The sequence below is a fragment of the Sprattus sprattus genome, assembly GCF_963457725.1.
Source record: "Sprattus sprattus genome assembly, chromosome: 3".
Classification (NCBI taxonomy): Eukaryota; Metazoa; Chordata; class Actinopteri; order Clupeiformes; family Clupeidae; genus Sprattus; species Sprattus sprattus.
Window position 1 is genome coordinate 28,678,863 of NC_137922.1, and position 17,029 is coordinate 28,695,891.

At 43.7% G+C, this 17,029-nt stretch overlaps 1 protein-coding gene across 1 annotated transcript; it reads right to left on the reverse strand.

Moving 5' to 3' along the window:
- Positions 1-2,698: 2,698 nt before the first annotated feature.
- cyp27c1 (cytochrome P450, family 27, subfamily C, polypeptide 1) lies at positions 2,699-12,601 on the reverse strand (the record flags this gene model as incomplete). The annotated part of the gene is made up of 9 exons (XM_080834186.1): positions 2,699-2,815; positions 2,911-3,114; positions 3,723-3,801; positions 4,299-4,462; positions 6,495-6,658; positions 7,076-7,285; positions 8,775-8,974; positions 9,173-9,363; positions 12,308-12,601. The coding sequence occupies 9 exons, from the start codon at positions 12,599-12,601 to the stop codon at positions 2,699-2,701; spliced, it is 1,623 nt and encodes a 540-aa protein (XP_080690312.1).
- Positions 12,602-17,029: the final 4,428 nt, after the last annotated feature.

The following is a 17,029-nucleotide window of genomic DNA, read 5'->3' on the forward strand; positions in this document are numbered from 1 at the left end:
GTCTTTACAACACCCCTGTACCCGCGTGATTTAAAGGGACAGATGGACCCATGAATGGAGCACTTTTTGATCCTAAAGTGTAGATCAAATCTGCCATCATGTCATCTGTTGGATGTGACCGTATAACGCACTTCTGAACAGTGTTTTGAATGGCTCATTTCCCCAGCTAGCAGAAATCATCTGACACTGGACTGGATATACAACACTTCTGTTGTGATCTTTCAGTAGTCCGTACTCCGTAGCCATTAGGGTTTGGGTTTGGGTGATAGTTCGGGCAAAGTAACTCATTTTGGAGCCAAAAATAGAACTAATTGTAAAAAAATGTTTTGTATTACAGTTTCTTTGAAAATGATTTTTTCCCCCCTTAACTCCCACCTGCTACCACAATAAAACTTACATAGTAAAAGAATACACGAAGATCCATGTGTGCTAATAATGCCAGGCAACAATACACCCCAAAAGTGTATTTTTTCCCCCCTTTACTCCTATCAAAATGAAACATTACATAATGAATTTACCCATGAAAAGTAAACATTTTTGTATAACAAGTTTCTTTGAAAATGAATTGTAATATGCAAATTAGCTATACACTAATCAAATATGCCCAAAATACAACCAAATAGGCTTAATGTTTTACATTTTATAAAAGTACACATGAAAAGAAACCTTTTTTGTATTACAAGTTTCTTTTAAAATTAATTTAAATATGCACATGAGCTTCACACTTATTGAATATACCCTAATTTGCAGGCAGAAACACCATTCATATGTATGACAATTACATCTGCCCAATCTTCATCCAATCATCCTACTGCCAATGGGAGATGGCAATGTTGCTTTAGACTAACCTCTAACCTCAAAACTGCCTGGCTTGGTAGTAGCCTACCTGCCAGGGGTATGGTGTTTCTGCCTATGCAAATTAGGACATATTCAACAAGTCTGGAGGTCATGTGCATGTTCAAATTAATTTCAAAATAAACTTGTAATACAAAAAAAGTTTCTTTTCATGTATACTTTTACTAAAAAATTAAGCCTATTTGGTTGTATTTTGGGCATATTTGATTAGTGTATAGCTAATTTGCATATTACAATTCATTTTCAAAGAAACTTGTTATACAAAAATGTTTAATTTTCATGGGTACATTCATTGTGTAATGTTTCATTTTGATAGGAGTAATGGGGGAAAAAATACACTTTTGGGGTGTATTGTTGCCTGGCATTATTAGCACACATCTCGTATTGATGAGAATTAAACATATTTCCTCAACTAGGATTCTCTTAGGACTTTTAGTATGTTGTTCTGGACACCTCATAGAAATGATCTATGCTGTAAAAATATGCTTTTACAATCAGTCTGTCATAAAACGCTCCTTTGCCTGGACTATGAGGCGTTTGCCTGGTATTGCAGACAGTGAAACCAGTAGGCCTATACAGTGAGCGGTTGAAAGAATGACACCCAAAACTGCAAGGAATGGCAAACAGAGAGCACCTTATTTATTACACAACTTCATTACAGAGTAGACAGTAAGTGCACTGGTGGGTATATACAGTTAAAAGGCATGTTTTGGTGATGCTATTTACACATTTGTATACGGTTTGTACTAAGAGTATCATTCACACGTACAGTCTAGTTGCACATTACAATCATTCTTAAAAGTTTAAAATGATACAGTGAATTTAACAACAGACATCCATCTAAGCAGTAAGACGCTTCAATAGAATAAAATAAGGCATACAGCTAAGGCAGAAAGGTATACAACATTACTGGAAAATGAAATGAAATAGTTTACACTAACAGGCCTCGACACACATTACCTTCAGACAGTTTTACAGCTTTTGACCGCTCTTTTACCAAGTGACAGCACACTCCTGGAATACCCAATAGCGAGCCACATGCTTAAGTCCCTTTACAGTAGGTTACCTCCAACATAACCACCTCTCATCTGACAAAAACCTCACGTTCTTCCCCAATTTGATTTATCTTATTAATGACATTGACATGCTATGACCATATAAAAATAGGAGGTGTCTCTCGCCACTAGATGGCGCATTGCTCTTAGGTTGTAATTGTAAGACCTGTTTAATCACATAGTAACTTTCAACTCTTCACCCTCCACATTTGAATAGTTTAAAAAATTAGACTTTTGTTTTGAGTTGACAGTCCTGTCATAACTGTAGGTTGAAAACACATAAAAAAAATACTTTGTTTGCCTAAGTGGCTATTTGGTCTAAAATACATTCTTAAATACAGTGACTCGTGTGGTGACACTGTGGAGACAGACAGACCTGTAAAAATGCATGAAATTTTACGTTTTATAGCCACATAGGATATGAGGCCACATGACTCATCTATGCGACTACTGCCTCCCTAGTTTCCCGCCCATTAGCCTAGTATTAGCCTCAAATTAGCGCCGCCTGCTACAACACAGCCCGGGCGTCATCCCAGCTCTCCTCACTTCACCACTGAGGAGAATCTTAAAAGCAGCTAACTGTCTGATCCGCCACAAACATTCCGAATGCCACAGAATAGGTTGGCAAGAAGTGTCTGAACAAACTTGGATTTAAATAAGTACTCATGATTAGTGGCCCAGAAACTTAAGAAACCCCAAAACGACTGGTGGGTTTTTAGCCACCCGTCCGCAGTTCACACAGTAGGCTACATATAAAAAGCATTGGGGTTTAAACCCTGTCTTGAGGTTTAAACCCGGTCCACGAACTTCAGGTCGATGGGGGCACCAGGGCACAGGAGGCCGTGGGTTTTGGCCTTGATGTCTTTGGTTACCGGGGAAACCTCGATGCGGAAGTTCTGGAGGATCTGGAAGAGACAGACAACAGGGTTATCTCAGCTGTTCTCACACACACACACACACACACACACACACACACACACACACACACACACACACACACCTGTGTGAGGGCTAGGTGCATTTCCAGTTCAGCTATCCTCCGTCCGATGCAGCTGCGGATTCCGTAGCCGAAGGGGATGGAGCCAAAGTTATCCACTCGATCGGTCTGGTCTTTACGGATCCAGCGCTCCGGCCGGAAGTCGTCGGCCCCGGGGAAGTTCTCCTCACTCATGGACGTGGAGAAGTGGCACAGAGCCAGCTGAGTCTGGCCAACCAAAACATTCACAGAGTTTCTCACTAATGCTGCTTTGGCAGGGCACACACACACACACACACTCACAAACACATACTCACACACACACACACTCACACACACACACTCACACATAACGGAGTGGGGGGGGGGGGGGGGGGGGGGGGGGATTTAAAAGATGGCAAGAATTCCTTCTCCCCCTCACTAGGACTGATATCATACTGTATACATACAGTAACTCTCACCAGATGAGTGTGTGTGTGTGTGTGTTTCTGGTCTCCTTAACAGACCATGAGATCATATTTGATGTAGCACACTGTAACTCTCAGCAGATGTCATCACAAAGAGCTTTAACAGCTGTGTGTGTGTGTGTGTGTGTGTGTGAGTGTGTGTGTGTGTGTGTGTGTGTGTGAGTGTGTGTTTAAATGTAGTGCTGCCTGCACATCAGAGACGGGGCGAACAGAACATGTGGAGGACTAAGGCTTTGTGTGTGTGTGGGGGGGTCCATAAGGCAGGGGGAGGTGTGTTGGTTTTGGAAACAGTTTCATAACTCCAAACTAGCTCACACATGCATACACACACACACACACACACACACAGAGACACAATCACTCACTCACCCCCTTGGGTAAGAAGTAACCGCCCACGATCAGATCATCCTGTGTGATGCGTCCGTTTCCAGGCAACACTGGGAAAAGTCTGCGGGGCCAAACCATGGAGAAGAGAGCAGGACAAAGCGAGAGGGAAATAGTGAGGATGTTCAGATAGACAAACACATTCAAATCAGCTCCGATGGAACTGATATCTGACGCCCCTGCATGACTGAGGAACCTGTCACTGATAGGCCGGGACCTTTACTGACTGCTACACTTCCTCAAGCACCAGTTCTTTAGAAGGCTTCTTTATGACCAATTCTGCTTGAAGTGTGACTTCATTACTGGAAACCAAGCACTGGACAAAAATCTCACACCAACTATATGCACCCTATGTACCAGCTGGGCTTGAGTCTGACTGATGTGTGAAATAATTAATTCTTCTATTTCCACCTACTTTGTAGAAGTAAACAATAATAACAACAATGACAACAATTTGAATGATTATTATTGGTGTTGGGGGTGTCAAGACTGGAGTACTGTGTGAATGGGATGAGTGTGTGTGTGTGTGTGTGTGTGTGTGTGTCTGTCTGTCCTGCCTACCTCAGTGTCTCTTTGACCAGGCCTCGGATGAGGGGCAGGTTGGGCACATCGTTGGCCGTGGGCATGCGCCCACCTAGGGTCTGAGCCACCTCCTCAAAGATCTGCTGCTGAACCTCAGGGTGGCGAGCCAACAGGTACGTCGCCCATGACAACGTGAAGGAGGTCTGTGAGAGAGACAAGGGAGGAGAGGCAATCAGGTATGTCGTCATGACAACGTGTAGGAGGTCTGTGAGAGAGACAAGGGGAGAGAGGGGATCAGGTACGTAGTCATGACAACGTGAAGGAGGTCTGTGAGAGAGACAAGGGAGGAAAGAGGGGATCAGGTACATCGCTATGACAACGTGAAGGAGGTCTGTGAGAGAGACAAGGGAGGAGAGAGGGGATCAGGTATGTCGCTATGACAACGCGAAGGAGGTCTGTGAGAGAGATAAGGGAGGAGAAAGGGGATCAGGGATGAGGTCATGCCAGGATAAGACATATTGAGCTTGAGTTTGAGAGAGAAAGAGACAGGAGTAGAGAGTCTGGGGGTTGGGGGGGAGGTATGGTGGAAGTAGTACACCAGACGGGGGGGTATGGCAATGGCTCTATAGGGAGAGAAGTACACAAACAACGACCCTCTTTCCAAGGAAGCTCTACTTGAGTTCAAACCCAGAGAAAGAGCTGGCTGCTTGTTTAAAGCTTAAATGCAGCGTAACCCATAGCAACACACTTTTTCAAATGCAGTGTAACCCATAGCAACACACATTTTCTCAGAAAAGTAACCCAGTCCGGCCTGTTTCCAAAGCGCCCCCCAAACAACCCCCTTTCCCCACATTCTCATTTTTCTTCTTCTCTCTACCCCTTCCTTCCCTACCCCTCTCCTTTTTCTTCTTCTCTCTACCCCTCCTTCCCTCTCGGCTGGTTCTCCCCTCTGCCTGGGCCCCTCTCTGCCTTCTTAGTGTCCCTCTCTGTTCAGATGTTGTGTTCCCAAAACACCTCTACAGTTACCCTAACCTAACCTCTACAGTACCCAACAGCTGCCCAGCCCTGCACCAGCACACTGGGGGATGACCCACTTATAATCAAAGTAATTATGCAGAGAGAGAGAGAGAGAGAGAGAGAGAGACAGAGAGAGAGACTGTACAAGGGGGAAGACAGAGAGAGGAAGAGAGATAGAACAATGTACAAGAAAGGGAAAAACAGAGGGAGGGATGGAGAGAGAGGTGGAAAGACAGAGAGAGGGGAAGAGAGAGAGAGAGAGACTGTACAAGTACAAGGGGGAAGAGAGAGAGAGAGGAAGAGAGAGAACAATGTAAAATTACAAGAAAGGGAAAAACAAAGAGAGGGATGGAGAGAGAGGTGGAAAGACAGAGAGAGTGGAAGAGAGAGAGACTGTACAAGTACAAGGGGGAAGAGAGAGAGAGAGGAAGAGAGAGAACAATGTACAAGTACAAAAAAGGGGAAACACAGAGATGGGGTAGAGAGAGAGAGAGAGAGAGAGAGAGAGACAGAGAGAGATGGAAAGAAAGAGAGAGAGACTGAGAAAGACAGAGACAGAGAGAGAGAGACCAAGAGAGAGATGGAGAGAAAGAGAGAGAGAAAGACAGAGACAGAGAGAGAGACAGAGAGAGAGATGGAGAGAAAGAGAGAGAGAGAAAGAAAGAGAGAGAGAGAGAGAGAAAGACAGAGAGAGAGAGAGAATAACAGACTGGGAAGACTGTGTAGTAAATGGTTGACTCAACTATTCTCCATCCAAAACAAAGAACAACAGAACTAGAAGAAAAGAAAGAAGAACCCGAGAGAAAGCTGAGACGCGCTGGGAGACAGTCAGGACCGGGTCATCGCCAGGTGACAGAAACACACCCCCACACCCACACACCCACACACCCACAGGGGCGAACAAAAGCCCCCCACTGTCATCTGACCGCCAGAGAGGAGTTCAGCAGGGATTAGCTCCCTCTCATGTCGGTTCAGTTCTGCCGCGCACACAACAGTGTGCCAACCAACTGCCAAGCCTAGTTATCATCTAACACCTCTCTCCCTCACACACACACATACACAAACATACACACACACTCAACTCAATACTGTGTATGGCCTTTGTTCAACGTCCACCAATTAACCAGTTCTTGTAAGCAGCCTCCTCGCCCCTGCGTTGGTCACTCACTCACATACACACACACACACACTCACATACACATACACACACACACTCACCGTGTCCACTCCAGCTAAAAGCATCTCGGTCATGTTCGCTGTGATCTCCTCCTTGTTCATCTCCATGGTAACGAGCATGTGTGTGAGCAGACCTCCCTGGACGGCTTCTCCTCGCGCCATCTTGGCTTTGATATCCGCCAGCTTCCTGTCCACATGCATCTGGCCTGCACACACACACACACACACACACACAGACATTCAAAGATATGATTACTCAGCAATTTCACTTCTCTCCCTTATAGACTATTCCCACAAGCCAACCCCGCAGACTGACCTGTAACTATGGCACAGACCTCTGCAGCTCAGACAGAGAGACAGGCAGACAGGCAGGCAGACAGACAGACAGACACACAGACAGGCAGACAGACAGACAGGCCCATTGCAGACAGACAGACAGACAGACAGACAGACAGACAGACAGACAGACAGACAGACAGACAGACAGACAGACAGGCAGACAGAGACAGATAGAGAGTCAGAGACACAGACAGGCAGACAGGCAGACAGACAGATAGACAGATAGACAGACAGACAAGTAGACAAGCAGACAGACAGAGAGACAGACAGACAGAGACACTCACTGAATTTGAAGAGGCCGTCCCAGGAGCTGCAGAATTCCCTCCAGGGTTTGGGAATGAGGGGGCGAAGCCACTTGGGAATGGCGCCGGCGTACATGGTGGTCTTGAAGGAGCTGAACATGAGGTTTAGCGCCGTGATGTACTCCTGGCTGGTCTTGGGAATGCTTTCCTCCAGGCAGCCCAGCCGACTCTCATACAGGATGGTGGAGATGCCTGGAGATCAGGAGAGATCAGGAGAGAACAGGAGAACAGGAGATCAGGAGAGAACAGGAGAGAACAGAAGAGATCGGGAGAGAACAGGAGAGAACAGGAGAGATCAGGAGAGATCAGGAGAGAGAGAACAGAAGAGAACAGGAGAGAGAGAACAGGAGAGATCAGGAGATAGAGGAGAGAACAGGAGAGAGAGGAGAGAACAGGAGAGATCAGGAGAGAACAGGAGATCAGTGACACTGCTGATAGCCTGAGGTGTGATGCCTGTTTCACTGCTGTTAGCCTGTGGTGTGTGTGTGTGGTGTGTGTGGTGTGTGTGATGAGCCCTAGGCCAGAACTGGGCAAAAACTGAGCCGTCAACTATCTGTGATGTCATTGTTGGTAAGATAGATAGATAGATAGATACTTTATTTATCCCGAGGGAAAATAAGGAAACCCGGTTGTATGTGGCAGAGTGTTTGTTGAATTTAGGCAAGGAGGATTAGAGCTATTAGCCCTCATTGCTAATAGTTTCCAGTTCTGTGGACCATTGATGTGATAAGGCCAGTACTGAATGACCGAATAATTGCATTAGTTCACGTCTACTTTGCAAAGCAGTCTAGCAACAAAATCTCCTTTCTTCTTTCTTTCTCCCAGAGATTCCCGTGGAACCAAAAACCCTGGAATGGATCTTTTCCAGTCTTATTGTGATGGGATGAGATCAGAACTGCCTCAAAGAAGCTTGTGTCTAGGGTTAACCCGAAACCTCCGTCAGATTTGGCTTTGATAAAACACACACACTCTCTCACACTCTCTCACACACACACACACACACACACACACACACACACACACACACACACACACACACAAAACATGCAGCAAAGGTGTCTCTTCATCTTCTCGTCACATCCCTTATCTTTGACTTCAGTTCACAAATCTATTACATAACCAGGGTTGATACGGTTACAGATACCTAGTTAGCTGTCCAAAATGTTAGAAGTAATTTGACTATTTTAATGACTTCATCAAAGCAATTTGATTATTTTAATGACTTCATCAAAGTAATGTGACTATTTTAATTACTTCATCAAAGTAATGTGACTATTTTAATGACTTCATCAAAGTAATGTGACAATTTGAATGACTTCATCAGTTACAATTTTAACATTTTACATTTTGATTGACAGACGAGAAGCGGTTAAAATTTAAATGTACTGCCAAAGGAATGGAGCCTGTCTAGAAGCAACAGAATGAATTATTTATTCTACATATAAGCTTTTTTTTGGACGTAACCCCTTTGTGATCACCAAAGTTTCAAGTAACTGTAATCGAATTACATTTTTTTTGTCAGAAACCTTATCAGATTACAATTACTATTATTTTGTAGGTTAATGACATAACTTTGTGACAAGTAACTAGTTACTTCCCAAACCTGTATACACCAATCTGAGTGGTCAGGCAGTAGACTGGACTGGACTGGTGCTCCTATGATAAGAGCTGAAATGCTTACCCTCCATGGCATATTTGAAGTACATGTCGTTGATGTTGAGCACGGTGTGTTTGTCGGCCTGCTGGCTCCGCAGAACCCTGATGCGTTTGACCAGGTCCCCCACCACAGCGCTGACGTCATCGGAGAAGGCTGCCACGTCACGGGGGCGCATGATCAGCTGCCGGAGCACGCTGCGCATCTTCAGCCAATCGTCTCCCTCCCTGTGAACACAAGCGTGAGCGCAGGGGCCGTCAGGCCAAGGCAGGAAGTCGCCTTGGTCTCATCAGACACACAGTCTAGCTTGCCTCTATAGATTGACTTAATCTTGTCTGGACACACACACACACTAAAATGTCAAAGCCCAGTAGAGCTGAGTGCGAGAGCTGAGATAAGGTGTGTGTGTGTGTGTGTTCACTCACGCTGAGATCAAGCCCGTTGAGCGTCCACGTATGTCTCGATATTCCTTCCAGGACTCCATGTTGGCCCTCTGCGGGGCCACGCCCTCCGCCCTCAGCACCTGAGCCAGCAGGTCGCGGCCCGCGATCGACACCACCAGCTGCGGCCCGAAGCGGGACTTGAAGATCTTGCCGAACTTCTGCGAGTGTTCCATCTGCGGGTGGAGAAACAAGCAGCTTCAGCTGGGATTGAGTACGTGTGTGTGTGTGTGTCTGTGTGTGCCTGGGATTGAGCTCTAAAACCTACACTCTATTCTTGCTGCACTTTACTCTTAATTGAATAATATTACTTACATTATATACCCTCTTTAAATTTTATATATCTTTGTTCTTTAATAACTACTTTATTAACTTTATTAACTACTTTATATATATGTTATCCTTTGTTATATTTTGCCTTTGTATGTTCCTTTTGCTTGAATTTATGTAGAGCACGCTTCTGTGTATGAACTGTCCTACATAAATACACTTGCCTTGCCCAACAGACTTTGTTTCTGAGATTAGTTTTGTATCATGTAGGGGGTTTGCTAGCCTCGTGTGAATTGTTTTGTGTGAATAGTTAACAACATAATTCCTAGTGTGTGTGATAATGTGAGTGACTAATGCTTAAAGGTTAATTCCTATTGTGTGTGTTAATTTGAGTGATTAATGCTTAATTCCTAGTGTGTGTGTTAATTTGAGTGATTAATGATTAATTCTGTGTTCCACTGTAGATCGTGCTTCCTGTTTCCTTGTGTATATGGGCCATTCTACCGAATTGATGCAAAGTCATGTCGGATACATTTTGAATTTTTTTATGGTTTATTCCCAAAACTTTGTCCGTATGTATATTGTACCATATCTAAAGTACACATATCTAGTAAAAGAACAGTCAAGTTTTATATTGTATTTTCAGAATGTGTTGGAATGTTTTTCCTCTTCCAAAAATTGTCACTACCGAAACATCACATTCGCTATAGTAAAAAAGTATTATTATTGACCTGTTCAGATTGTGTTTCCTTCCCTTCTCTGAAGAGTATTTTTACAAATATTTCTTGAAGGTTTTCACAATGAAATCCATAGAAATTGATTTTTTACCAAATTTTCAAGTTCAATTTATTTGTTTCGGTAGTGACTGCACTGTTTCGGTAGTGACTGCACTGTTGGATGGATGTTCATTTCTCTCCCAAAATCATCCAAAAAGGTGCTCTGGGCCGCCCTTTAGTCCACACAACACATTTATTTAAAAATGATGGGATTGAACTACTTAATATTTCATTTTGTCACTACCGAAATCATCTGGTCACTACCATGTTTCGGTAGTGACTGTTTCGGTAGTGACAATTCTAGCTAACTTTAAGCATAAATAAAGAATTCTGGCAAGCACACGGCTTGCAAACACATCTTTGAAGAAGTGAACACACATACAAACATAAGATTTTCCATGAAACCCCAAAAGGTTTACTTAATTGATGAAAACATGCGTTTCGGTAGTGACAATTCTTAAGGTTACACGTCGATTTTCAGACTTTGGAACACATTTATATAAAAACTATGGGATTTAGCTACTTACCATTCAACCATGAGGGACAGGGATGCAGTGTCACTGCATGGTCAAAAATGCAGGGTCGTGGCTAAAACACAGGCTCAGCCAATGGACTAAAACTCTTGTGTTTCGGTAGTGACATGAAAACTAGGGACATGATTTTTTGAGTATAGTAAATTGATTTAAAAATTAAACCCACAATAAATCTAAATATTCCATGTTCTGTTTCAACCCAATCATAATGATCTTTGAAATTAAATCATTGAAAAAAATCAAAAAAAATTGAAAAGTGTTATTTAAAGGCATTGAAATTTAGATGTCAGGGTTGGGGACAGCTACTTCCCAATAGAAAGTACCCTATAAATGATGATTTTGTATATATTTAGCTTATCACTGTCTCATGTAATACTTTGGGTTTATATAGACCATAACATTTTCTAATTAAATATCTATGCCTAAATACCTAATTGTTTTGTAAATAGTTTTTATTGTTGAGGGACAGCATATTACACGAATTCGGTAGAATGGCCCATATAGCGTTTCTCTCTGCATTTACCCACTGTGTTGCTGGTTCCGTTGACAACACTTCTAATTGGCGATATGACATTAAAGACAGCCTTACAGTATACTGATCTGCAGCAATATGCTAGTGCTTGCCAGGCGACTAGAACGTCTACAGCAGTCATAACTTTTACATAAGTGACACAGAAGCAGCACATATCATATCTTATCCAACACCCATCTAACAGGTCAACTGTATCTTCCACAACATGAAGAGACACTTCATTGTGTGATGGTGTCATTTGAGAAGATGTGGGAGGGTAGTGTAGTTATGAATAAAGCCTATGCCGGATTCATTACAACATCGACTTTTGACGGTTACGATTGATTGTAACGTGTGTGCTTACTATTTGATTATGCTGACCTAATAGCTTAACTGACTTGTAAACACTTTAGCTTGAACTATTTTACATACGTTGCCCTCAGGCTGTTATACAAAGAAGGCGGACCAAGAAAACGTTTTATTCAACCAGCTATAAGCGCGCGGGTGGGGGTTAAGGGGTTGTCCTTTATGCAATTGCACACCCATCACGTGTATTAGGCAAAGGCTCCGGTGTGTGTGTGTGTGTGTGTGTGAGGGGGTGTGTGTTTATCTCATGAATTAGGTTTATTTTATCATTAGCACGAATTCCTCTAGTAAGCGAGCTACAACAACAATAAATATGGCAATTAACTTTCCATGAGTGTCTTGAATTGTTATGACTTAGTAGCCTACAGCAATTGCACACCCATCACGTGTATTAGGCAAAGGCTCCGGTCGATGCAGAGTTGCAAAGGGCTGTGTGCGATGTGTGGCGTCTGAGTCTGAGTGCCTCGTGTGCAAGTTTTCGTTAGAGTAGGCTAATGTGCTTTACTAAAGTCATAACAATTTAAGACGCTCGTGGAAAGTTAAATGCCATATTTATTGTGTTGTAGCTTGCTCACGATTGGAATAAGTGCTAAATGATCAAATAAACCTAATTCATGAGATAAACACACACACACGAGATAAACACTCATAAGTCCAAACTCACCTGCATTTCGTGGATCCGGCTGAACCCGTCCCGGTAAAATAACTCAATGAGATTGCCGAACATGCTGGGTCCTGGCATCTCCTTCAGCGACTTCACCCTGGTCCCCTTCGCCACATCTCCAACCTCCAGTGCGGGCGGCACCATGGCTTCCGCGCTGTGCTCCGCGGCGACGCGTAGTGAGCCGCTGGTGGCCGTCTTGTGGAGAGCGTTGGTCCTCAGCAGGAACGGTGCGGTCAAGACATCAGCCAGAAGGGCTTTGCTTCCGACGCGCAGGATGGTGCTCTGGATAGACATGATGAGTGTTGCTCTCCTGGTTTACCACGAGAAAAATAAAATGAACGAAGTAAAGTTGATGAAATGACTAAGAAGTTTCTCTGAGTGGAATCAAACTCAAGCGAATTGGCGGAAAGTGCTGAGTTCTTTCAGCTGTTCTTTTTCTCTGCTCGGCGGTGGGAACAGTTGGCTGCTGAGTGTGGGCAGAGAGACGTCTTTTAAATGGTTCTGAGATCTGGACCGGGGGAGGAGATTGGACGGGACAACGCGGGCTCAGTGCTCTTCAGAGGGATGGGGGCGGGGCTACCCAAGGTGAGATTTTGCCAGGTTACCAAAGACCCCTCTCTGCTTTCTCCAATGTGTTATTGTAAACCGCTTATCCAGCTTTCATCGCAACCCCCTGTTGTTCGATTCGGAGAAAAAAAAAGTCAAAACCACATAGTCACAAAGCAGAGGGCAAAACCACAAAGCAGAGGGCAATCCTGCCTCCACAGGGCGGACTGTCACCATAAAGCAGCCCTGGATTTGGCTGTCAAGTAGTCCCAATGTCATATGCCGAATTATAACTGAAACATGATTATCGGCCAACGAATCATTCATTTAAAAAGCACAATCTGCTATTGATATTGTTTGTTTGCCTTAAATATTGAATCTGTGCTGGTTCCACCGTTCCCTTTTCAGTGCCATGTTCACCGATTTATTTACATTGTGCAGTAAGCAGGTTTTTCTTTTAACAGAATAGCTTTTACTGCTGGACTATCTATCAAATATTAAGCCTTTAGGCTATAATGCAAAAAATCTATGGGCGCGTGGTCCTTGTATACAGACATTAGCAGCACGTTCTTATTTATTTTTTTAAAACATGATAGTTCATCAATTAAACAAATTAACATGTTTATTTTAGCCAATAACCAAACAAGATCGATGACTAATTTGAGCCCTTAAAAATCCAGCGTTAACTTAACTCGGATTTAGTATTGTCTGAGATCAAACGATTTCTCAGTGAAAGTCGTTATCGATCTGAAGATGATTGATATTGATTAGTTTCAGCTGATTTCACAGGGGAGTATTCGCGCGTCGTCACCGAATTCAATGTATCACGCGATGGTATGTTACAGCATCAACAGCATAATTAACCTTTCATTGTAAAAGTTGGAGATCTATTGTTGAATTGGAGAACATTATTTGTGAGAAAATCTCTCGAAATATCCCACCCTTACAGACAGTGATAACAGCCTAGTAATCGTTAATGAATCGTTCACAAACAATAGGTTGATTGTGCGTAGTTGGATGTCCAGCCCCGCTTTCCTACATGTGTTTTTTTGTTAGTTAGGTGGAAATGTATGTGCTTACGTGCGCTATAATGAAAGGAGCTCACGTGTAAGACTATTTAAGTTATCTGTGATTTTAAATTGCTTTATTTAGTCTGAAAACACACGAGGCGATATCAACCCCCCCCCCAACTCTAATACACACCCACCTCGGCAAACGTGGATGTCCTCATATGCTCGATTACTTCCTCCACGTTTCGCTACTAGGGTTCCTTCTCCCCCACACACCAAAACAAGCCTGTTTCCTGGGAAAGCTTTTTATGTAAGCAGTTTTGAGTTGTGTTGAGTTTCTCAGAACAAAGGAAAATCTTAAGGATCCATTGATTCTCGGAGGGCCTGTCTGATTACCTCAAGCGCATTTCACAGACCAGAGCAGCCCAATTAAAGTCAGTCATGCACACGACAGGGGGGGACAAACGGGTACGTTGTCCCGGGCCCTGGACTGGCCCTGGAATGGGGGAGGCCCATAACTGGACCCCCATGAAGTTGGGATTACTTATTGTGGGCCGGTCGACATTTCGGCGTGCGAGGGCCGGCCATCCTTCAATCATACCGGCCCCATTATTTATTATACGACCGCCTTACTTACCTGACAATACGGATAACTCTAGAGCCCAAGAAAGAACCTATCGTCAATTGCTAAGAAGGTGCATCCAATATACAGCCGCGGAAAAAATTAAGAGACCACTTCAAAATGATCAGTTTCTCTGGTTTTACTATTTATTAGTATGTGTTAAAGTAAAATGTACATTTTTGTTTTATTCTATAACCTACTGGCAACATTCCTACCAAATTTAAAATAAAAATATTGTCATTTAGATAATTTATTTGCAGAAAAATGACAATTGGTCAAATTAGCAAAAAATATGCAGTGTCTTCAGATCTCGAATAATGCAAAGAAAACAAGCTCATATTCATTTTTAAACTACACAATACTAATGCTTTGACTTAGGAAGAGTTCAGAAATCAATATTTGGTGGAATAACCTTGATTTAAAATCACAACTTTCATGTGTCTTGGCATGCTTTCCACCAGTCTTTCACATTGCCGTTGGGTGACTTTATGCTACTCCTGGCGCAAGAATTCAAGCAGCTCGGCTTCTTTTCATGGCTTGTGACCATCCATCTTCCTCTTGATCACATTTCAGAGGTTTTTTATGGGATTCAGGTCTCGAAATTGGGCTGGCCATGAAAGGGTCCTGATCTGGTGGTACTCCATCCACACCTTTACTGGCCTGGCTGTGTGGCATGGAGCATTGCCCTGCTGGAAAAAACACTTCTCAGAGTTGGGGAACATTGTCAGAGCAAAAGGAAGCAGGTTTTTCTTCCGGGACAACGTTGTACTTTGCCTGGCTGAGGTTTGTAAAAGACCATAAGGATTGAACCAAAGCGGACTGGAGGTTCTTCTAAGTTCGTCTACTCTGATGAGTCCAATTTTCAGCTTTGCCCAACACATGGTCGTCTGATGGTTAGACGGAGACCTGGAGAGGCCTACAAGCCACAGAGTCTTGCACCCACTGTGAAATTGGACTCATCAGAGAAGACGAACTTAGAAGAACCTCCAGTCCGCTTTGGTGTGCAGTAGTTGGCTGTACAAACTCAAGAAAACACCTGAACGAGTGGTTAGATAGAGAGTGCTTTCACCACAAACCAGCCTCCAAGAGACAATGTTCATGTCCTCCGTTGTTTACGTTTTTTCGCAAGCCTGATGCCGACTCGGAATCACGGGCCTGGCATGTAACCAACTCTCATTTTACCCTACAACGGATTCTCTCTATTTTACCCTACAACGGATTCTAATGTGAATTAGCAATGCAAACATAATCCATTGCTTGCTAGCAGGGCTGTCCGGGTATGTTAAACCGCGTGGATTAATGTGGAATAATTGCAACTTGCAAGAAGCCCCGCAATCAAGACAGCGTCAAGGTAGGCCGTTTGGTTTTTAATTGTGCCCACCGCGACATGTTGACTTCGGCTCACAGGTCTTGCTTAAGTAGGTTGGGGCCGGTGTAGATGGAAAAATGCCAGGGCCGAAAATCGTTCCCAGTCCGAGCCTGGGCTCCGCCTTGTTCCCCAAACATTCTCTGGAAGTTCAGCGGACATACACGCGGGTCTGGCGATAAATAAAAGTACCCTTGACATGATTCCCCTTGGTCAAGTGAAAAATGGTCGATGAAATGTGCAGTTAATGAGCACTAAGTGAATACAATAGCGTGAGTTTTATTGTGGTATGATTCTGAAAGCCATAACTTCACTCAGTCCATATCCATAGCCTATCCAATTAAAGTTGTAAATAATCCTTTTGGTTTATGTCATGTGTGGGGCATTGAGAGAATTTTGTCCCGGGCCCAGCCAAACCTGTCAGCGGCCCTGCACACACCCATCCACCCACATACACACACACACAAGCCTTACAACCTCAGCCTCAGACCCAGTGGCGGTGCCAGAGATGTTTATCTGCAGGTGCTATGGGGGAGCTCAGCGTTTTACTGAGGGTGCTATGAAATGAGGATGATAGCCTATGTGTCACATGGTTCTCTACTTCAACACCTTCCCACCATATCATCTGTCATCTGTTTGCATATTTGCTTTTTGGGGTCTGTAATGTTCAGTACTGATAGAATCAGGGCGATATTATGAAATGCTCTTGCAACCGGAAACCAGTGGAATGCACAGCATGAAGAATAAAGCACTCAAGATCTCCCAGACATTGTGTATACCTGGTGATAATTTATAGGACAAGTACAAGTCAGAACATGGCGTCAGAATAAGTTATTAGACTACGAACCCACCAGAGAATATTGGAGGCTTTCGGTGTCCCTACTCCAAGATGGAATGGGATTCGTCCAGCCTACCTGATGCGTGGCGGTAACTTAAACAACATTCTGTGCTCATGTTCACGGGCCCGCTGCAACAGAAAACGGAGGCGGAAAAATTCAGTTTTCTCCTGCTGTTGATCGGGGAAAAGGGAAGGGACATCAGCAACACTTGGGAAATAACGGAGGATGTTGCGTTATTGCAAAAAACGTACTATGACGGATTTTCAGCAAACCTCACACCGAAAGCTAACCCCATATTCGCCCGGTACAAGTTCCACGAGAAGACGTAAGGGAGCATTG